A 24,466-nucleotide genomic window follows, 5' to 3' on the forward strand; every position below is an offset into this window, starting at 1 on the left:
CTCCACTGTATTAATTTCCACTATACCACAATGTCACTGCTCCAACTACTATATCCAAAACTATAGCCCATACAATATACCCAAGAATGTGCAATGCAGCATTACTTTTAATATCCCCCAATTGTAAATAACCTGTCTGTCAGCATGGGTTAAGTAAATAAACTATGGTACATTTAATAAATGGAATGCTAAACAGTTGCTTAAAAGAATATGGTCTTATACAGAATAAGATCTTATAATAAGAATAACATCTCTACACACATTGACATGGAAAGAAGGCCACAGTATGTTAAGGGGAAAAAAAATCCAAGATGGAAAAAAGGTTTATATACATGAGATATAATTCATTTTATCTATTTTTAAAAAGGCATGAGGGTGGATATGTTTGAAAAGGCATAAAAAATATCGTGAAGTGTACAAATGAAGTAAACAGTGGTTGACTTTAGTGTGATAGAGAGAGCCTTCCTTTTCTGCTATATACATTGCAAATTACTTGAATTTTGTTACAACCATCATGTATTGTTTTTGTAATTAATATGCTTTTATTCTTGATTTTGAAAATGTGAAAATATAACTTTATAGATTAAAAAACCCAGAAATTACCAAAATGTTTTACCTATTATTATAGCTTTAAAACACTGACGTTAAAATTTTTTTCTCTTTGCTTTATTTCAATAAACACTAATTTCTACCTTGAAAATGTAAAACTATCAATTTAATTTTTATAAAGAGCAAATTACTATTTTCATTTTGTTGCCATTTAAATAACTGCTACTAAAAAGAAAAGTCAGAAGTAAAACCTGGAAATAAGCTAAATATATAATAATAGGAAAATGACTGAATAAATTATGGTACATACATAAGATGGAATATGTCTCCATTAAAAATATTCCCTAAAAGAAAATTAAATGTCATGCGAGAATATTTACAGTGTATTGTTATATTTCTTTAAAAAAGCAGATTACAGGGACTTCCCTGGTGGCACAGTGGTTAAGAATCTGCCTGCCAATGCAGAGGACACAGGTTCGAGCCCTGGTCCCGGAAGATCCCACGTGCTGCGGAGCAACTAAGCCTGTGCACCGCAACTACTGAGCCTGCGCACCTAGAGCCCTTGTTCCACAGCAAGAGAAGCCACCCAGTGAGAAGCCCATGCACCGCAACGAAGAGTAGCCCCCGCTCGCAGCAACTAGAGAAAGCCCACGCAACAAAGACCCAACACAGCCAAAAACAAAACAAAAAAATACAGAATGGTAGCAAAAAATGTGAGTGCTTACAAGTATACCTCACGCAATTGCAGTGTCATGCTAGCTGACTCACCTGAGGTTTTGGCCCTAGAATTTTTGAATATAATGTATATGACATAACATTGCAGGATGGATAGCCTATTCCAATTAGCACAGCTGATGTGAGGAACTGGGCCAGATGGATCATGGGTGTGTAGAGGCACCAGGCTTGTTCAACTGGGCAACCAGTTGGTCCTTCATTGTGATCTTCTCTTGGAATCTTCCAAAGAGTAATAATTATTTCTCCAAATGTGGTATTAGGGATTGAATTATTATGTAAATCTGTAAGAACAAAATCAGTACAGTATATTACTTGTTAATTTAAATGAATAATGGGCTAACATTTAGAATTATGTATAGCTATACCTTCCCACTGTATTTTGGGAAACTGATGTCCCCAAGGTAACAAGATAAAGAAGCCAACCCATACAACAATGAGTCCTCCCAGTAGAATAGCACGCTCGCCAACCCTGTTAAAGGACAGAAACTGTAATTAAAAAATGAAATACTGTATTATAACATAGTTTCATTACTTTTAGAATTTTTAAAACTATAAATAAAATAATATCTTTATACTTTTAGTGATATACTAATTAAAACGAATGCAAAATATAATTTCCCACTAATAGGAACCAAGACTCCTCTGAAAACTGGCTGATTATCAGGTCTGGGAAAGAAAATATATAAGATGAGCCTGGACATCTTATCATACCAGAAAGAACAGAAATTACCAGTGACTACTAGGTCATGATTAGAAGGACTCAGAGGGAAATCCCTGGAGGTCCAGTGGTTAGGGCTGTGAGCTTCTACTGCAGGGGACAAGGGTTCAATCCCTCGTTGGGGAACTAAGATCCTGCAGACCTCACGGCGTGGCCCCCTCTCCAAAAAAAAGGACTCAGAGCCAATTTGAGGAAGCTGGCTAAAAATATGACAACGTGAACACCAAAAAGAACAGTAATGACAATGGCTTGAAACACATAAAAATGTTATCTATAAATTCATACTATATTATAATAAAATACTCTTGGTAATTTTTAGAGGATGTTAGGGAATCCACTCATTATTTTAAAAATCAGCTAAAAAAAGGAAAGGATCACCCTGTCTCTCCTACAAAAACTGTACCTCAGGATAACCAAATAGGTAGTGATGGAAAAGTTCTCTTTATAGAAAGTGTTCCAGCAAATAAATAAAGGAATGATAGAATAAAAATACCAGCATTTTGCATTGATCTATTAATAAATTAATGGATCTAAGGAATGGTCAATGGCCACTTACATCATAAAAAGAGATAAACAAAACTTTACATTGCTCCTGATGTAAGCACATACCACCACCTATAAAACATTCTTGCCAAAAAATTGAACTCAAATCTCATCAAGCTTCTAGATCTAAGTACCAATTTTCAAGAAATATAGTAAACACAGGAAAATATTTAAAAACAAACAAAGACACCACAGCGATTTATTCATCAAGATCCAAAATGTGGGAAACTATAGGGCAAACATCTTGGTTGCTTCAATCTGTAAGGGAGAAAAAGAGAGAGATGGAAGAGATGGAAAAGAAACTTACAGATTAAAAGAGACTTAAGAAACATAAGAGCCTGAGTCAAGTGAGTAAGCTGTGAAATAAAACAATATAAAACAAAACAAATTTTTTTAAAAATCTGAGACAGTGGAGAAAATTTGAATACTCCCTGGATATTTGATGATATTTAGAAATCACTGTTAATTTTTTTAGATGTGATAATGCTGTCATCATTAACTTTTAGAGATACATACTGAAATATTTATGGAAGACATGAAATGATGTCTAACATCAGCTTCAAAATAATCCAGGTGTAGGGGATAGGCAGTGTGGAGTAGGCGGAGGTATAGATGAATCAAGATTGTCCAAGGTTATAATTGTTGAAGTTAGGCAACAGATATTAAACATTCAGTACATGATTCTCTCTATAACTTTGTATATGTTTGAAATTTTCCATAACAAAAAATGAAATATACAGGGACTTCCCTGGTGGTGCAGTGGTTGTGAATCTGCCTGCCAATGCAGGGGACACGGGTTCAATCCCTGGTCCGGGAGGATCCCACATGCTGTGGAGCAGCTGAGCCCACAAGCCAAAACTGCTGAGCCTGCGTGCCACAAGTGCTGAGTCTACGTGCCACAACTACTGAAGCCCACGGACCTGGAGCCCCTGCTCCGCAACGGGAGAGGCCACTGCAATGAGAGGCCCGCACACCGTGGCAAGGAGTGGCTCCCACTCGCCGCAACTGGAGAGGGCCTGTGTGCAGTGACGAGGACCCAACGCAGTCAAGAATGAATGGATTAATTAATTTTTAAAATGAAATATACAAACAAGATCAAAGATTCCTAAAACAAAACAAACAAACCCAACACCTCCCATTACCCTCAGAATACCTACAAGGCTTCACATCTTTCCAACCTGATCTCCCATTTGCCATTTCTCTCATTCTGCTCTGGCCAAAATGGCCTTCCTGCTTGTTCCTTAAACGTACAAAGCTCAGTCTTCTGGGGCAAAAGAGTTCCAGGCCACTGCATGGCTGTTCTCTGACTTCACTGAGGTCTCTGCTTGGATGTAACTTCCGTTTGAGCTGCCCTCCATGAGCAGTTAATCAAAACAACACTTCCCCTCTCTCCCAACCCTGCCTTGCCACTTTTTATTCTCTTCCTCTGCTCTATTCTTCATAGTACCTCCCACGACCTGATTTCACATTTGTGTTTATTAGCTTTCCCCCCAGTAGAATACAAGCTCTTTGAAGGACATGAAATTGGATAATCTGTAAGAATGCCTATCAGCAGGACCACTCTACTTCTGTAGCAAGATGTAATGCATGTACTATTATTTAACTTTGAATATGAATCTATGTCTATGTCTATGTCTGTATCTTGGCCCCTCTACTTGGCTCTATAAGGATAGGAATCTTCATAGTATTCCCCATAACACCTAACCCTACGCACTGACTCAATATTTGTTAATTGATTTTAGAACTTTATTAAAGTTCTAAAGTATTGTTAAAATATTTTAGGAATAATTAAATCATTAGAACTGTCTAAATTCATCAACTAATGTTCCATTCCAGACTATATGAATGAACTTAATTTTATACAAGTATTTTCCTTAGTGTGTTCTTTACAGTTATACTTCTACAAAATGCTTCTTTAAAAAAGTGTTCTGTGATCAAAGTTACAAATAACTTTGAGGAATGCTACGTACTCTTGTCATGAAGGCGATATAGTATATATATTGAAGATTTAGAAGTTTTAGAGTAAAGAAGTTTGGTGATTTTAACCAGAATTTTCCAGACTTAACCATTAATCTTTCACAGCAGAACAATGTTTTATGAAATACGCTTATAGAAATACTTTACATAAAACATAATATACAAAAGATACATTAGAAGACAATTATTCACTTTGTAAAATATCTTGCTTTACCAAAGAATATACTACATGGTACAGAAATATGCTCCCTTAATAAATTTTAAATCTGTTTACAAACATTCAAGAACTAAAACTCATACATAATGACAGAAAAGCTTTATATTATGTTACTAATATATTCATTTACATCATTAGCTCTGTTTCATGTTTCACTTTAAAAAAAAAAAAAAAAGGCTTGAAATAAAACCAAAGACAAATAACCTACTTTTTGGAAAGTAATTTTATCCCCATGAAAATAATAACTGCCTCAACTCCAAGAGCAGCAAGTATTATGCCATCATATAACACAGCTTGTTCTCTGGTCCAGGCATACATATCCATTGTTAATGGAGTAACAATGCTAAGAAAAATAAAAAAGAAATTATTTTATTTCAATCATAGGCATTGTTACTTAAAGTTGAAATAGTAAGATTTAATAATGATACCAACACATTCAAGAATCCGCATCCCTTTTAACAATGACACCAGATCTACATAAACAAAAATTTTAAAACATTTTAAGTACATTTTGTTGTAACATGCACAAGCTACTAAGTTTGGCTGTTTGCATTTTTACTTTTTAATATTTACTGTAATTATATAAGTAACATGTCCAACATTGCAAAAAGTTTGAAATACAGAAAAAGGAAACAAACCAACCATAATTCCTACCATTCTAATATAATTTAAAAATCATGGTTGTATTTTGATTTAAACTGGTCTCTTTTCAATGAAATAATGTTACTATGATTAATTAACTTACTATGATTAGGTTATTAGAAACCTCTGGGATTTTTTTTTCTCTTCCTCTGTCTCTTTCATACCTATCTTTGAATGTACATATTTTTCTCCCTACCTCTGAATGCTGCTCTTCCTTTATATGACTACCTGTCTCCTTCCTTGCCAAGCTTCTTTTCCTATTTTCTGTCTCCTTCTGTTAACTGGCTACAAAAAAGAATTTTAAAATATTCATTCTTTTAAAAAAAAATCACCATTTGAAATTTTAAAATCAGATGAGCTGCTTTGGAAGATAGTTCACTCATTTCTCAATAAGTGAAACATAGAATTATCATATGATCCACTTCCTGGTATATGCCCAAAAGAAGTGAAAGCAGGGACTCAGATACTTGTACACTACTGTTCATAGTAGCATTATTTACAATAGCCAAAAGATGGAAATAACCCACATTTCCACTGACAGATGAATGGATAAACAAAATTGGTATATAAATACAGTGGAATATTATTCAGCCATAAAAAGGTATAAAATTCTGACACATGCTACAACATGGATGAACCTTGAAAACATCATGCCAAGTGAAACATATAAGACAAAAAATGACAAAGGATGCATGATTCCACTCATATGAAGTACCTAAAATAGGCAAATTCATAAAGAAAGAAAGGAGAATAGAGGAAACCAGGGGCTGGGTGAGGGGGAATGGGACTTAGTGATAAATGGGTGTAGCACTTCTGTCTGGGATGATAAAAAGGTTCTGGAATCAGGTGGTGGTGATGGTTGCACAACACTGTGAATGTATTTAATGCCACTGAATTGTGCAATTAAAAGTAATTAAAATGGTACACCTGAAACACATTATTACATACAAATCTGGCCTCAATAAAAACAAAAGAAAATATGGCAGAAAAGCTCTAAGAATCATAGCAGACTACAAGTTTAATACATGTCCAATAACATGGTTCAAAAATGGGAAATAAATATACAAGAGAATAAATTATATCCTTTAAATTGAAAAAGAAGTTAAAATGGTAAGTTTATGTTATGTATATTTACCATAATAAAATAAATACCCCCAAAATCAGATGAGCTAAAAATTCCATGTATCTCAATAATTAAAAAAAAAAATCAAGTATATCTGGCATAAAATGTACTGGCGTAAAAATGTTACAATATATCGAAAAGTGAAAAAACCAAGTTGTCAAATGATAATATCACATATTCTTGTTGGTATAACGGACACACACACACACACACACACACACACACACACACCCCCCTTAATACTTACAGCTGTATAGAAAAAAATGTTTCAAAACAACACACACTGAAGTATTAGCAATGGTTACCTCCAGAGAAAGAAGTGGATGTGGAAATAGAGTTGTAGTGTTTGGAATATTTACAAGAATATACTATTTCAAAAATATAATGGAAGGGTATTTTAAAAATTAAAAATCCATATGACAAGGGAGATCCCTGGTTGTCCAGTGGGTAGAACTCTGCATACCCAACTCAGGGGGCCTGGGTTCAATCCCTGGTTAGGGAACTAGATCCCGCATGCATGCTGCAACTTTAAGGGTTCACATGCTGCAACTAAGAGTGCACATGTTGCAACTGAGAAGTCCGCATGCTGCATCTAAAAAGATCCCACGTGCTGCAACTAAGACCCCGCACAGCCAAAATAAATAAATAAATATTTTTAAAATAAATAAATATATATTTTTAAAAGCCATATGGTAACTAATGGTCAACAAAGCCTACATGAGGCAGAGAGTTTGTAATATACTAGCTTTCTTCAGGATCAGGGCTTAAACAGAGTTAAAATTTCTAGACTGAACCCAACATACATAAGTAGGGTGCTGCAGGACAGAAGGGGGTGGCAGGATATATTTAAAGTGATGAAAGGGAAAAACTTACAACCAAGATTACTCTACCCAGCAAGGATCTCATTCAGATTCAACAGAGAAATCAAAAGCTTTACAGACAAGCAAAAGCTAAGAGAATTCAGCACCACCAAACCAGCTCTACAACAAATTCTAAAGAAACTTCTCTAGGAGGAAAACACAAGAGAAGAAAAAGACCCACAAAAACAAACCCAAAACAATTAAGAAAATGGTAATAGGAGCATACATATCGATAACTACCTTGAATGTAAATGGATTAAATGCTCCAACTAAAAGACAAAGACTGGCTGAATGGATACAAAAACAAGACCCATATATAAGCTGTCTACAAGAGGCCCACTTCAGGGATTTTCCTGGTGGCACAATGGTTAAGAATCTGCCTGCCAACGCAGGGGACAGGGGTTCGATCCCTAACCTGGGAAGATCCCACATGCCATTAAGCAACTAAGCCCGTGAGCCACAACTACTGAGCCCGCATGCCACAACTACTGAGGGCCGTGTGCCTAGAGCCCATGCTCCACAACAAGAGAAGCCAGTGTGATGAGAAGCCCACGCACCACAACGAAGAATAGCCCCCGCTCGCCACAACTAGAGAAAGCCCATGTGCAGCAACAAAGACCCAACACAGCCAAAAATAAATAAATAAATAAAAATAATAAAAAAGAAGAGACCCACTTCAGACCTAGGGACACATACAGACTGAAAGTGAGGAGATACAAAAAGATGTGCCATGCAAATGGAAATCAAAAGAAAGCTGGAGTAGCAATACTCATATCAGATAAAATAGACTTTAAAGACTGTTACAAGAGATAAGGAAGGACACTACATAATGATCAAGGGTTCAATCCAAGAAGAGGATATAACAATTATAAATATTTATGCACCCAGCATAGGAGCACCTCAATACATAAGGCAAATGCTAACAGACATAAAAGGGGAAATCGACAGTAACACAATAATAGTGGGGGACTTTAACACTCCACTTACACCAATGGACAGATCATCCAGACAGAAAATAAATAAGGAGATACAAGCTTTAAATGACACAACAGACGAGATAGATTTAATTGATATTTATAGGACATCCACCCAAAAGTGGCAGAATACACTTTCTTCTCAAGTGCACATGGAACATTCTCCAGGATAGATCACATCTTGGATCACAAATCAAGCCTCGGAAAATTTAAGAAAACTGAAATCATATCAAGCATCTTTTCCAACCACAACGCTATGTGATTAGAAATCAATTACAGGAAAAAAACTGTAAAAACCACAAACACATGGAGGCTAAACAATACACTACTAAATAACCAAGAGATCACTGAAGAAATCAAAGAGGAAATTTTAAAAAATACATAGAAACAAATGACAATGAAAACACAACAACCCAAAACTTATGGGATGCAGCAAATGCAGTTGTAAGAGGGAAGTTTATAGTAATTCAATCTCACCTCAGGAAACAAGAAAAATTTCAAATAAACAATCTAAACTTACACCTAAAGCAACTAGAGAAACAAGAACAAAAATCACCAAAGTTAGTAGAAAGAAAGAAATCATAAAGATCAGAATAGAAATAAATGAAATAGAAACGAAGAAAACAATAGCAAAGATCAATAAAACTAAAAGTTGGTTCTTTGAGAAAAGAAAAAAAATTGATAACCCTTTAGCCAGACTCATCAAGAAAAAAGGGAGAGTATTCAAATCAGTAACATTAGAAATGAAAAAGGAGAAATTACAACTGACACCGCCAAAATACAATGGCTCAGGAGAGACTACTTCAAGCAACTATATGCCAATAAAATGGACAACCTGGAAGAAATGGACAAATTCATAGAAAGGTACAACATTCCAAGACTGATTCAGGAAGATTTAAAAAATGTAAACAGACAAATCACAAGTAATGAAATTCAAACTGTAATTAAAAAGCTTGCAGCAAATAAAAGTCCAGGACCAGATGGCTTCACAGGCAAATTCTATCAAACATTTAGAGAAGAGCTAACACCTATCCTTCTCAAACTCTTCCAAAAAATTGCAGAGGAAGAACACTCCCAAACTCGTTCTACAAGGCCACAATCACCCTGATACTAAAAGCAGACAAAGATATCACAAAAAAAAGAAAATTACAGACCAATATCACTGATGAACATAGACGTAAAAATCCTAAACAAAATTCTAGGAAACAGAAACCAACAACACATTAAACGGATCACACACCATGATCAAGCGGGATTTATCCCAGGGATGCAAGGATTCTTCAATATATGAAATCAATCAATGTGATACACCATATTAACAAATTAAAGAATAAAAACCACATGATCATATCTCAATAGATGCAGAAAAAGCTTTTGACAAAATTCAATACCCATTTATGATAAAAACTCTCCAGAAAGTGCCATAGAGGGAACCTACCTCAACATAATAAAGGCCATATATGACAAACCCACAGCAAACATCATTCTCAATGGTGAAAAACAAAGCATTTCCTCTAAGATCAGGAACAAGACAAGGATGTCCACTCTCACCACTATTATTCAACATAGTTTTGGAAGTCCTAGCCACGGCAATCAGAGAAGAAAAAGAAATAAAAGGAATACAAATTGGAAAAGAAGTAAAACTGTCACCGTTTGCAGATGACATGATACTATACATAGGTAATCCTAAAGATGCCACCAGAAAACTACTAGAGCTAATCAATGAATTTGGTAAAGTTGCAGGATAAAAATTAAAGCACAGAAATTTCTTACATTCCTATACACTAAGAACGAAAAAAAAGAAAGAGAAATTAAGGAAACAATCTCATTTACCATTGCAACAAAAAAGAGTAAGATACCTAGGAATCAACCTACCTAAGGAGGCAAAAGACCTGTACTCAGAAAACTATAAAACACTGATGAAAGAAATCAAAGATGACACAAACAGATGGAGAGATATACCATGTTCTTGGATGTGAAGAATCAATACTGTAAAAATGACTATACTACCCAAAGCAATCTACAGATTCAAAGCATTCCCTATCAAATTACCAATGGCATTTTTCACAGAATTAGAACAAAAAAATTTACAATTTGTATGGAAACATAAAAGACCCCGAATAGCCAAAGCAATCTTGAGAAAGAAAAATGGAGCTGGAGGAATCAGGCTCCCTGACTTCAGACTATACTACAACGCTACAGTAATCAAGACAGTATGGTACTGGCACAAGAACCGAAATATAGATCAATGCAACAGGAGAGAAAGCCCAGAAATAAACCCACACATCTATGGTCACCTGATCTATGACAAATGAGGCAAGAATATACAAGGGCGAAAAGACAGTCTCTTCAATAAGTGGTGCTGGGTAAACGGGACCTCTACATGTAAAAGAATGAAATTAGAACATTCTCTGACACTATACACAAAAATAAACTCAAAATGGATTAAATACCTAAATATAAGACCAGACACTATAAAATTCTTAGAGGAAAACATAGACAGAACACTCTCTGACATAAATCACAGCAATATCTTTTTGGATCCACCTCCTAGAGTAATGAAAATAAAAACAAAAATAAACAAATGAGACCTAATTAAATTTAAAAGGTTTTGCATAGCAAAGGAAACCATAAACAAAATGAAAAGACAACCCACGGAATGGGAGAAAATATTTGCAAACGAAGTGACGACCAACAAGGGATTAATCTCCAAAATATACAAACAGCTCATGCAGCTCAATATAAAAAAAAAAACCCAATCAAAAAATGGGCAGAAGATCTAAATACACATTTCTCCAAAGAAGATGTACAGATGGCCAAGAGGCACTTGAAAAGATGCTCAACATCACTAATCATTAGAGAAATGCATATCAAAACTACAATGAGGTATCACCTCACACTGGTCAGAATGGCCATCATCAAAAAATCTACAAACAATAAATGCTGGAGAGGGTGTGGAGAAAAGGGAACCCTCTTGCACTGTTGGTGGGAATGTAAATTGATACAGCCACTATGGAGAACAGTATGGATATTCATTAAAAAACTAAAAATAGAGCTACCATATGACACTGCAGTCCCACTCCTGGGCATATATCTGGAGAAAACCATAATTCAAAGAGACACATGTACCCCAGTGTTCACTGCAGCACTATTTACAATAGCCAGGACATGGAAACAACCTAAATGTCCATCAACAGATGAAAGGATAAAGAATATCTGGTACATATATACAATGGAATATTACTCAGCCATAAAAAATTGGGTCATTTGTAGAGATGTGGATGGACCTAGAGTATGTCATACAGAGTAAAGTCAGAAAGAGAAAAACAAATATCGTATATTAACGCATATATGTGGAACCTAGAAAAATGGTACAGATGAACTGGTTTTCAGGGCAGGAATTGAGACACAGATGTAGAGAACAGATATGTGGACACGGTGGGGAAGGGGAGGGTGGGATGAATTGGGAGATTAGGATTGACATATATACGCTACCATGTGTAAAATAGATAGCTAGTGGAACCTGCTGTATATAGCACAGGGAGCTCAGCTCGATGCTCTGTGATGACCTAGGTGGGTGGGATCGTGGGGGAAGTGGGAGGGACACCCAAGAGGGAGGGGATGTATGTATACATATAGTTGATTCACCTCATTGTACAGCAAAAACTAACACAATACTGTAAAGCAACTATACTCCAATTAAAAAACAAAAAAAGCCATATGATAACTAACGGTCAACAAAGCCTACACAAGGCAGAGATTCTGCAATATACTAGGTTTTTTCAGGATCAGGGCTTAAACAGAGTTAAAATTTCTAGACTGAACCCAACATACATATGTAGAGAGTTATATAGCTTAAAGTAAATTAATACACAAAGTTTTGTAAGTATATTTATCATAAAACTCAGAGAAAAGGAGAAACACTAGTGAAACAGACTCCCTTATAAGAAAGGAAGATAAGGCAGTAAGATTACAGGCAGAGAATTAACTACATTCAAGTTAAAGGCAAAAAATTTATATATGCTTTTTACATCATGGTAAGAAAAATATGCCTTACATAAGGTTTTTGAGAACATCTATATTCCTGATTAATATTGCATTAAGAAATACAGGTTATTTACACAATCAGATTTAGATGAAAACAGAAAAAAACTTACGTTTCAAAAAGGGCAAAGATAAACAGAATCACAAAAAACAGAACATTGGTGGCCACAACAGCAACTTGATCAATATTTCCTTGGGGGACCTGAACTTCATCTGTACTTGCTGTAGTAAACAGAAAAAAAATTATATTACCTATACAACTAATTTTTCTTATGACACTAAAATAATGTAAAATTATATGTAGCAAATTCAATGACCAAACATTTAAAATCATTTTTTAGGCTTTCAAAGCAATTTAAAAGTTAACAATTTACATAACAGAAATAACTTTTAAATGGCATTTAAAATTAAAGTGAATTTTCTTCCCAGGACATACACTTCAATTCTGTTACCTACAGGAAATACTCAGATTTTCTATTTGGCATCTCTCAATCAAAAACAGAAATGTATGCCCATAGAATTCTATAAAATGATCTCATACTAAATACTAAATTTGCTTTAAATTTCAGTTGCATATTTTTTCCTACCTTACCTAAATTTTAAAGTTACACGGATTTCATGAAGACCTCAAATAGTTTATTAAATAAGTTCTCAGTTCTATGATTCGCCTCAATGGATATATATTTTGAATTTTAACAGTACGTGAAATTACTATTAGTAAATATCCTTATTTTTTAACCACAATTTTTTTAAGTCCTTACGTTATCATTTATATTTTTTGCAAAGAACTACCAAGATTTGATGGTGGTTTTATAAATTAGGAAGGCAAATGTGTTAAGATATTCACTTATCTTGAACTATATAGTTAAGTAACACACTCAATATAAGCTATATCTATCTGATGTAATTGAGAAATGTGAAGCCATATATTGATACATGTATGTATACACATCCACCATGCTACTTTATAATTTACCCACTTATTCAGAGTAAACCAGGTAAGTAATACAAGACTGTATTTATGTTATCTTTAAGTGTATGTGTAGTAGAAGTGGGGGTAGGGGGTGATTTTCCTAAGACACAGTAAATTTCTATAATTTTTTCATAATAGTGCCTGCCTTTATATCTCAGCATTCCTGAGGAGGAGTTCTTCCTCCAATAATAAGTGAGATGTGAAAATAGTCTGCTATACTTGGGGGCAATTAAGCACCTTGGACACTCGACATAGGGTTATGACCTCCCTTTCACACAAAGAAAACCAGTCACATCTTTGTCCAGTGCCTTTTCTAGGGTAGACTCTGGTCCCTGTGGGCCTTGAATTATTTTGGATAGACCTCCCTGATTCTCAATCACCACCTAGAAGCCAGTCTTTACTCCCTTGAATCAAATATCAACATTGTCCCAACTTAGAATGGAGTTTACTTCATATATGGTTAGTTTTCTGCAGCCTCCAACCAGTGCTAGCTTTAGTGGGGAGACTCAGAAATGTTGCATCCTAAACTGTGGGAACTGACTAGGTATCCTAATTATAAGAATTTTAAGAAAACACTACATATTGATTAAAAAACTGTGTAATTGGAAATTAAATCCTATCCCATAACATTTTAAATAATAGGAACAACTGGATATGTTTTATCTAAACATTTATTGAAATTTAAAAATGATCTTTGTTTTATAAAAATTATTTTGAAGGACCTAGAAATCTTATGAAAGAAAATAGATCTCTCCTTTTAAACTCTCATTTTTGCTTTAGAGCAGTGCTGTCCAATAGAACTCTGACGTGATGGAAATGTTCTTTCTCTCTACTGTCCAGTACAGCTGGCTGTTAGTCACATATACCCATTAACTAAGCACTGGACATGTAGCTAATGTGGGAGTTCCCTGGAGGTCCGGTGGCTAGGACTCGGCACTTTCACTGATGTGGCCCGGGTTCAATCCCTGGTTAGGGAACTAAGATCTTGCAAGCCACGCCACACAGCCAAAAAAAAAAAAAAAAAAAAAAAAAAAAAAAAAAAAAATGTAGCTAGTGAGATGTGAGAATGAGGAATTTCTTAAACGTAATTAAGTTTAAACAGCCAAATATGACTAGTGGCTACCACACTGGACAATGTAGCTGTATGTCTTTGCTACTCAAAGTGTGGTTCATAGACCAGCAGCATCAGTTCCCATGGGAGCTTGTTATAAATGTAGATTCTCCCTCCCCAGGCCTACTGAACCAGACTCTGCATTTTAACAAGGTTCCCAGGTGCTTTCTAAGCATATTAAAGTCAATAAAGCAAGGATCTATATGGTTAGCCCCTTCAACTTATGAAAGATTTCCTGTGTATCTTCCCTTTCTCAACCCCTCAGCCTCACCCTCTTTAACTTGCTCATTCTCTTCACCTTTAAAGAGGTAGAGAGATAGGTCCTTTAAGTTAGCATCCTATCTTACACCTTTCCAAAAAAGTAGCTTATACCCACTGGTGGCACTTCCTCACCACTCATTCTTTCTTTTTATTTTGAAAACTTTCAAACACATCCTTATCCATCTATGCCCTAGATTCAACAATATTTTGCCACACTTGATTCATCTACCCCTTCCTTTCCTCCTTTCTCTCACTCTCTCTTTGTTGCTGTATTGTTTTTCACTAGATGATTCCCAAATTTCTATCTCTAGCTTTGATCTCTACTGCCAAAATTACAGATGCTTCTGGAATTTTTTAGTTGTTCTAGGGTAGCATTATATTTGGCTTGAACCAAATTGAAATCACCTTATCTTTTCAGCCAGTGTCCCCCTTCTTAAATTCTTCTTCTCTCATTCTTTCAATTATCTAGAATCAAAACCCAGCAGACAACTTCAACAACCCCTTCCATTCCTTAATATTCCCTATCCAACCTGTCAGAATCTTTCTTTTTTTCTTCAAAAGCTCATATCTCATCCCTTCTCCATTCTCAGTTACTGCTGTAGCTCAGGCCTTTACATATCTGGATTAGCCTCACTTGCAATCTATCGTCATACTTCTCCTTTGTTCAAAATTTGCTATAGCTCCTCACCACTCTGCTCTCCACCCAACTACTTTTAACTTTACCTTCCACCAGTTTTGTTGTAAAAAGTAAATAAAATGTCTATCAAAGAACTTGGTAAAATTAACAGTGTCTTTTCCAAAACTTTATAAACTCCTTGAGGGCAAGGACTAAATTGCATTCTTTTGCATGGGGGGACAATCCCCAAGGAGGACATAACTAGGAGTACTTAAATAATGGTTTATTTAGTAAAATATACCTACTTACCAGACTGGGTACCTATTTATGAGTCAGAGAAAGATCTGAAGGATGAAAATGTGCATTTGTAGAGTATACCAAAAGAATAAAAATACAAAAAAGAAACAATACTTATTCCCATGATTAAGTGAATAAAGAAATACTTGAAACAGAAAGATACATTTGGTAGCAATAATACTGAAATCATTCCAAAGATCTCAAGGATTTTAGAATATTGGCTTTTTGAAAACAAGATGAAGTGATTTTTAGCAATGGTTTTAACCTTACCAATTGTGCACACCAAATCACTGATATAGGCATGCCTTTAAAAAAAATCAACTTAGCTAACTTTCAACTTTGAAGATCTTCCCCAATTACCCATTGTATTGTCCTCAGAGACAAAATTCAAGTGAATGTCAAAGAGACAGAATCATTAGAAACACTTTGTAATATTATAGTAATTTAGTCAAACAGGTTAACAGTACCTTCTTCAAAATTAATATTTTTACACTGTCGTCCTGAGTCATCCACATGATGTTCTCTTAAAAGAAAAACATAAATATTGTATCCATGAAAGGCTTAGTATAATAGATAATAGTTTAAATTTATTACTAGCTTTCTATTTTTTCACATTCTGGTATAGTTTCTTTTACTGTCTTCTGAGTAATGAAATTATTATGATACATAATCGATACAACTTTTAAAATACAAGTTACAATTATTATTATATTATCATATAAAATGAAAAAAGAACTCAATTCATCCAAAAGCACACATGAGCTGCCTTAATCAGTATTTGAAGTTTTCCAATGATTTTTAACATGAGTTATAAACATTTTGGACTCTTGGATAAAACACTCCAAAGAAATATAAAGTAACAAAACTTCTGTAGTTTTATAAAATGTTTTCTAATATATCAAAGATAAGAGATACACATTACGAGTAACTTTTGTATCTAAGGTTGAACCTAATCATTAATCTACTTAAAATGTTGCTTTCATGCCATTTCCCCTACTTAGAAACCTATCATTAGTAAACCAAGACCAAAGCTTGAATCTTTAAAGACCTTATAATCTGTTCTTATTCATCATCTATTATTTTAGTTATCAGTTCCACATGCGTTAGCTGACCAGAAAATATGAACACAACTAGAAATCAAAAACCAAATAAAGACATCATAGAAATAATAATTCTCCAACAATGATAATGTTTATTTAATTTCACAATCTACAAGAGTAGTTTTATCATTTCTATCTAATTACCTTAATATAGTAAGAATCAGAATAATATTTAAAATTCCCAGGAAGGCGCCAAGTAAAACTGGTGCTGTGTACATGTTTATCTGCAGCTTAATGGTATCCCATGTCACGCCCTTTTCTCCAATGAGTGCAAAACAAGTCTGAAAAACTTATTAAAATAAAATGTATACAGATTAATTATTATATGGAAAGCACAGGCTAAAATAAATGTGAGAAATATTTACCATAGAATTGGAAGTAATATATGGAATCATCCACCTGCATCAGACATCTCAACAGGGGCAAGAAAATTGGTTCTTGGTGGGGAGAGGCAAAACATTTACTCTTTTTCTGCATAAAGCACAGATGTGAAATTTAAGTTATACAATTTCTTCCATAAGTAAATTATTAAAGTGTAATCAATTTCATTATAAGGAACTGTCACATTTTAACTCAATATTTTAAAATATTACTGTGATATGGTACTTAAATTATATATATTTAATATCATTTTCAATTTGGATCTGTGGCAAAAATCAGATTGGGTAAGTACTGGTTTGCTCTCCTGATTTAGATTCTATATCTGGTTCTGCCAGGACTTTACATGTAACCTTAGGGTGAAGATTAAGTAAAATACTGCACCTAAAGCACTTAGAACATGATCTAGCGTATGGTAAGCAGTCAATAAATGTTTGTGCTTATTGATGTGGTTATTATTGGAAAGGTCATCTAATCTTTTCAGGCCTACATTTACTCATCTTTAACACAAAATGTTTTAGTGAATAATCTTTTTAAAAAACATTTATTTACTTATTTATTTATTTTTGGCTGCGTTGGGTCTTCACTGCCGCACGTGGGCTTTCTTTAGTTGAGGCGAGACCAGGCATCTCATTGTGGTGGCTTCTCTTCTTGAGGAGCACGGGCTCCAGGGACGCGGGCTTCAGTAGTTGTGGCTCGCGGGCTCTAGGTGCACGGGCTTCAGTAGTTGTAGCACACGGGCTTAGCTGCTCTGCAGCATGTGGGATCTTCCCAGACCAGGGCTCAAACCCATGTCCCCTGCATTGGCAGGCAGATTCTTAACCACTGCACCACCAGGGAAGCCCCGTGAATAATCTTTAAAATGCTTTTTAGATGGCCAAAATATTTACTGAGAACCTAAGCCTATACTGTGCTAGAAACTGAGGGTAGAGTGGTAAGTTTAAAAAGACCCAGACTATGCCCTCATGTATATAATAAGGCAATGGGTTCAATTGTTCTAGATTTCTGCTTATATTTTATTCCAGAACACTGAACTAAAATACTAGATTTTGGTGAATGATGAATTAGGCTTTCTTCTGTTGAAGCGAAGTAATGGAAGTAATGGAAACTGGAGGTTGGAGTGTTAATGATGAAGTAAACTGAGTTGGATTCAAATTGATGCTATTTATAACTGCAATATTCAAAGCATGGGCCAATTATACGGCTTTTCAAAGTTATGCTAGGCATAAAAAATTAATTTCTCTACTCATTTAGCAGAAAATTAATTGGCCTTAGGGAAATATTAAATCTCATTAATATATTTTTATATTCATTAAAGTATGAAAGGTTGGAAAGAAGAGACTAGTAAATCTTTTTTAAACTCTTTCGTTTTCTTCAACCTTAGAAAAGTCTTAAAGGTATGGGCAAAAGGCAAAAGGGGAAAAAACCTCCTGTAACTTTCCTCAAATCCTTCAATTAAAAGAATTTTGTTTCTCATAACAGGAAAAAAAAAAAAGCAAACTTGCTGAGATGTCAAGCTAAATGATTATCTGACAGAACGTATACTTTGGAATCAGACAGTGAGGTTTGAATCTCATATTTCCCATTTACTATCAGGGTGACCCTGGATAATTTACTTAGATTCTCTATGCCTTGGTGTCCTAATCTGTACAGTGGGACTAATAACATTTAATTTAGGGAACATGAGTTAACACATATAAAGAGCCTACCCTCACTGCTAGATCAAAAAATATCAGTTTCCCTCCCTTTGCCTTCAGCTATGAGGTTTTATACTTGAATTGCATCTAACATTTGAACCTCAAAAGTTTTCCCAATTCAAATCCAAGTAATGATAAGTGAAGAACACCTACCTGGACCTAGAATAAAACCTAATGCTTGACACGCACTTGTGTTTGCCATGGAACTTGTTCTTTCCTGAAGAGAGGTAGCACCAGCAATATATGATCTAATAACAGCTACATTTCCTAAGAAAAGACACAATAATACAAAGTAAAAGAAAATATTCTCCAGTTTATAAAAATTCAACTTAATTTGGCTCTATACAGAAGAAGAAATATTAACCTACAACACACTTACTGCTTCCTCTTTAAGATTATATAAGGCACGTATAGTGAACAAATGTATCAATTAATGGAAAATATTACTTTTAGTAACATGAAAACACAGTTAAAGATGTGAATGAATGAAAAAATGACATACAGGAAACTTAAACTTTTTTTCATCATGAAATACCAAGAAAGCATTGAGTGAATGGAGTACTACTAATTTGCTACACTATTTTAAAAGAAATATGCTACACACTCTGCATGTTTATAAAAAAAAATCCTAAAAATTTGAGTCAAAAAAATTTGCTGATCATTTATGTTGAACAGACTCTGCTAGGGGCTAGAGAATATTTTCAAAAGTCATAAATTGTCTCTAATTACACTAAGTTTACTAGCTAGTTGATGATAAGGGATGAAAACAGTGCAAAACAGTATATAAGCAAATGCCAGAGACATGTTGGAGAAGCGGTAGTGTAACCTAAGAAAGCTTCATGGAAGAGGTGGAACTTGAACTGAATCTTGAAAGATGAAGAATCATGGGAACAGAAGAGAGAAACTATAGGTAATGGGAACATCATGAGCAAAGGCAAAATGATAGGAAAGATATTTGCAATGAGACATCTGTATGTTGAACGTCGTATAGAAGATTGAGAAGAGGTGACCCTAGATGAGATAAGGCCATAAATGTCAGGATGAATGGGAGTCCAACACAATCAAAAACATACATGCATGCATATTACCTGCTCCAAATCCCACCAATCCACGAGCAACCAACATGTAGTATTTATTATGAGAAGCTGGAACCTGGACATACGCATACAGGCAGTTGGCTGCCACCGAAATGAAAATGGAAACAGTAAGAGGTTCTTTTCTTGGTCGATAGTTAGACCACAAACCAAATATAGGTGAAGCTACCATTTGGCCAAGGCTAAAAGAAGCAATAACCCAGCCCAAAAAACTTGCATCGGCAGTCTGATCAATCTGCAGAAAAAAGTACAATGCTTTAAGAATTGTTATCCGAGAAAAGTAAAGTTAAAAATCTAAATAAATACGTTTTTTCTGACCATGTAACATTTCTTATTAAAAAAATAAAAACAATAATTCTAACACATGTTTTATAACACCATTACTTACAGTAAGGAATTCAAACTTCTGACATTACAATTAAATGTGTTAACAATTCACTATACACAAGGAAAAATGTTTAGGAAACTTCATCTTTTAGAACAATTATAGAAGTTCTGTCATAAAAATCTTGTTAAAAATCACATTATATACCTAACAATATCATAAAAATAATATGCCATTCTTTAATTCTTGCAAAGTAAATACAATTATTTACCTTACGCTACTCTTTAAACTAAACAACCATTAGCACTGTGAATCTATTTTTTTTAACTGGGCACAATAATCAAATGCTTAAAGATAATAATAAAATTTCTCTCATTAAACCTACTACTAATTCTTCCTTTCAGCATAGACAATCCAGGATTCTACCAAAGAGGATTTATATATCATTAATACTGAGGTTAAAACCAAATGATTACAACTCAGAAAATACTTTCAGAAAACAGAAAATTTTAGCTTATAAAAGGGACTATGGAATAAATCAACAGATTGGGTTTTTAAAAATATGGTAGGTTAAATAATAATTTGGAAAAATAAGAGCCATTAAATTTTAGGACATAAGTTTAAACATATATAGGTTTAGTGGTAGAACAACTTAATAAGGAAAACCATGGCCTTTTCTTTTCCGAAGATATTTTTAAAAAGTTTAAAATGAAGATATTTAGGTACATTTCTGTTTGTGTGGGATGAGAAATAAGAGTGAATAAGTATAATGACTTCATGTCATATAAATTTAAAAATTAATTTTCAAAAAAGCAATGAAAACAATTTTAATGTTAAATGCCTAGTGGTTTGAAAGCAAAAGGATAAAAGTGTCTTCTCAGGATATCAATTGATCATAATAGTCAAGTGTCCGTTTCATGGACAGAAGTGAGCTGACTCTTAAAGATGGCTCTAACAATTTTAACAACATTTGCTATTTTTATTGGATACTATTCTTTACAATGACTGGAAAACTGGAATCTGCTAGAATTCTGCTAGAATTGTAACAGGAAAGTAAAATGGTTTGGAAGATACAGGTTCTATACTACAACAGAAGGTATCAGTTCAGTAATTGAACTGTTATCTGTGCTCCTGTGTCTTTCTCTCTCTCTTATAGTAATAACAGCATGTTGTTTCCAATCCTCTGGCCACCTCTAATGATCTCTATCATATTGTTTTCAGGATAAAATCTCAACTACTTATTATGTAAAACTAGCTCACAAGCTGGCCACTGTCTCTCCTCTCTAACTTCATCTCTCTGCGTGCTCCCTCCCCCCAATTCTAACTTCCAGCCACAGAGAACTTTTTGAAGTTTCCAAAATGAGTCAAGCTCTTTGCTTCCAGGCCTTTGCACAGGTTCCTCTACTGCCCCTTCCATCAGGAATGCCTTTCCAAACTCCTACTCCGTGGCCCAGACTGCTCCTTCTGGTGACCAATTTCTGTAGGCCTTCCAAACTCAGCTCAGATATAACTGCTTTTGGGAAATCTTCCAGGATCTCTTTAGTCTGGATCAACAACATCTCCCTAACCCCCATGTCTGTCTGTCTGTGTCAGACTGTGTGTATATCTCTCTCTCCCCGGGCCCCCACTCCTTCTGTCTCTCTGCCTCTCTCCCTCTCCCTCTAGCTCTCTCTCCCTGTGAACACGCACACACACTCACACATCATGCTCTTAGACTTTTACCCACTCATATTGTATGGTAATTATCTGTAAACTTGTTTGGTTTTGCACACTTCAGTGAAAGTTAGATCCGTCTCTTCTCTTAAAAAAAAAAAAGCCCACAGTGCGCAGTACTGAATTTCAAAACATTCTTCTCTAAACATGTTAATAATATTGACAAAGTCAAAGTTCTAGAAATCTTAATGCTTCGCTATGGGAGCTGAGATGTGTTCCAAGCCTCCTCTACTATTTATTTATAGATTATTGCTTATTCATCCAATTAACAGTCACTAAGGCCTTCTCTGCGACAAAACCTGTGCGAGGCAATATGAATACAAATTGAATGAACACAGTTCTTGCCATCAAGGAGTTTCCAAACCAGGTTCTACTTATCTGATTCTGAAAAATCCTGCATTTTTGAGTAGCTGAGGAAAAAAAACAGCATGCTTTAATTCTTTATCTGTCAAATGGGGGTAACTTCACAGAGTTGTTATGAGAATTATTTAAGCCAAGACATGTATAGTGCTTAGGGTCATGTCTGCCTATAGTATGCACTAAATGAATGTTACCTATACATAAAAAATTAATATTTTAATATTTCTTGGTATTTTGTTTTTACTGATATGTCAGTTTTATTATTATATTGTATTGTAACATGCATGAGTAGTCCCACTATGTCCCTGGGCCTATAGATAACCTATCATTCCAATTCAAAATCTGGGTTTAAGAATATGAGTTTTCCTGGAAATCAATGACAACTCTGGGCAACACAGGCTACGGAAACACTGGGCTGAGAGCTGTCTATCAGCCAGGGCCAGAAGCACAAGTCAGAGATTCACAGCAGTGCCAAATTCCTTTCAGACAGATAACTTATCATTTGGGGGTTTTAGAGGGGTGGTTTTGGCCTAGCTTTTTATCTTTCTCACAGATGACTTTTAAGCTAAGTAATATTTGGTAACATATTATAGTAAAAGAGATAGTAGCCTTAAATTAAAAATGAAAATTTTGATAAACAGCAAGGACCTACTGTATAGCACAGGGAACTATATTCAGTAGCTTGTAAAAACCTATAATGGAAACGAATCTGAAAAAGAATATGTGTGTGTGTGTGTGTGTGTGTGTGTGTAACTGAATCACTTTGCTATACACCTGAAACACTGTAAATCAACTATACTTCAATAAAATAAATAAACAAATAACATTTTAAAAAAAGAATGAAAAATCTTAAGGCAGTAGGTAACATAGCACTGTAGAGTCAGATTCTGGTTTCAGATAGGCTTGATTCTGCCATTTTCTAGCTGTGTGATCTTGGGCAAGCTACCTAACTTCTCTAGTCTGAGTTTCTTTATCTGCTAAACAGGAGTGATAATGACCACCTCACAGAGTTGTTATGAAGATCAAAAGATGATTTAGATGAAAGATTTAGTATTGTGCCTGGCACACAATGAGCTATCAATATTATTATGAAATAACTTGAGAAAATTAACTCACAAGGTTTTTGGTGAAAATGTTATGCTTGTATTGCCAAAGAACTAGTGATATGTTCGTGTGCCCTCAATAAATTTACCTTTGAAGAGACTGCAAATATCTGGAGAAAGGAGTGAACCTTTTCAAAATTCAACTTATTATGCTGAGTAGACCTAATTTTGTAAATCCTTTCTTTTGAGAATTTTGAGGTTAAGCAAACTAGATACAGGGAAATACATATTTTAGCACAGAAGATATTGCTCCAGAATTGTTAAATATTCTGTTCCAATTCTAATAATTCTGCCAGTATGGAAAGAATTTTTAGTGTCATGAGTAATGATTTCATGTAAAATAAATTTTTAATTAGTTTAAATTAATTTTCAAAATGGCAGTGAAAATGTGCCACTAAATCACTAAAAAGTAAAATGTGTATTTTTTTCCTATATTTCTTTTAAAAGATATTAGAAAATAGTATTTTTAAGTTAAAAATTGTAAAAACTTAAAAATCTAAAATGAAATATAAGATGTCAATAAATTTCTTATATAATAGGTATAATTTTTAAACCCTAAATATTCATCAAATGTGTCTATTATTTTTGTTGAAGCCTTCCAACCATTCTAACAATCTTGTAGAGAAGTTAGGTAAACTCTCTGTAACATGCTGTTACAACACTCATTGATAAGTATTAATGATAAAGGGATATGGAAGCACATAGGAAAACCTTCTAATGCAAACTGGGGTGAGAGACAGTAAGAAAAGGCTTTTCAGAGAAGGTGACATTGGAGAAAAGCCTTGAAGAATTAATAAAAAATAGTGGAGAAGAAGGGAGGAAGGGAATGGCAGAGGAAAGGAGAGATGGAGGGAAGGAAAGCACTCCAGAAAAAAAGGAGGTAAAAGTGTAAAGATCTGAGGACCTTAGGTTCATCCAAGTACATGATATAATAAATTACTGGCTATAGATCTAATATTGGCCAAGGCTCAGAATCTAGGCTGAAACACTCTCTCTCTCTCTCTCTCTCTCTCTCTCTCTCTCTCTCTCTCTCTCTCTCTCTCCCTCCCTCCCTCC

The 24,466-nt window shown here is 34.7% G+C and overlaps 1 protein-coding gene across 11 annotated transcripts in view; it reads right to left on the reverse strand.

The window, feature by feature from the left end:
- MFSD8 (major facilitator superfamily domain containing 8) overlaps positions 1-24,466 on the reverse strand; it is a 125,883-nt gene that overhangs the window by 19,196 nt on the left and 82,221 nt on the right. For 9 of the 11 annotated variants that reach the window (XR_003680694.2, XR_003680695.2, XR_008617917.1 and 6 more), the window contains 8 exons: positions 19,904-20,144; positions 18,969-19,082; positions 16,885-17,029; positions 16,108-16,163; positions 12,496-12,604; positions 4,948-5,082; positions 1,650-1,753; positions 1,318-1,565 (listed from right to left, as the gene is read on the reverse strand). Coding sequence is in view for 8 of the 11 variants with exons in the window: in XM_055086215.1 (XP_054942190.1) it covers positions 1,318-1,565; positions 1,650-1,753; positions 4,948-5,082; positions 12,496-12,604; positions 16,108-16,163; positions 16,885-17,029; positions 18,969-19,082; positions 19,904-20,144 (1,152 nt within the window). In the remaining 3 variants the exon portion in view is untranslated. Of the gene's footprint in view, positions 1-1,317; positions 1,566-1,649; positions 1,754-4,947; positions 5,083-12,495; positions 12,605-16,107; positions 16,164-16,884; positions 17,030-17,105; positions 17,178-18,968; positions 19,083-19,903; positions 20,145-24,466 lie in introns of all 11 variants that reach the window. The other 2 variants (XM_028492275.2, XM_028492274.2) reach the window with 2 other exon arrangements.

This window comes from Physeter macrocephalus, chromosome 7 (genome assembly GCF_002837175.3).
Source record: "Physeter macrocephalus isolate SW-GA chromosome 7, ASM283717v5, whole genome shotgun sequence".
NCBI classification, from domain to species: Eukaryota; Metazoa; Chordata; class Mammalia; order Artiodactyla; family Physeteridae; genus Physeter; species Physeter macrocephalus.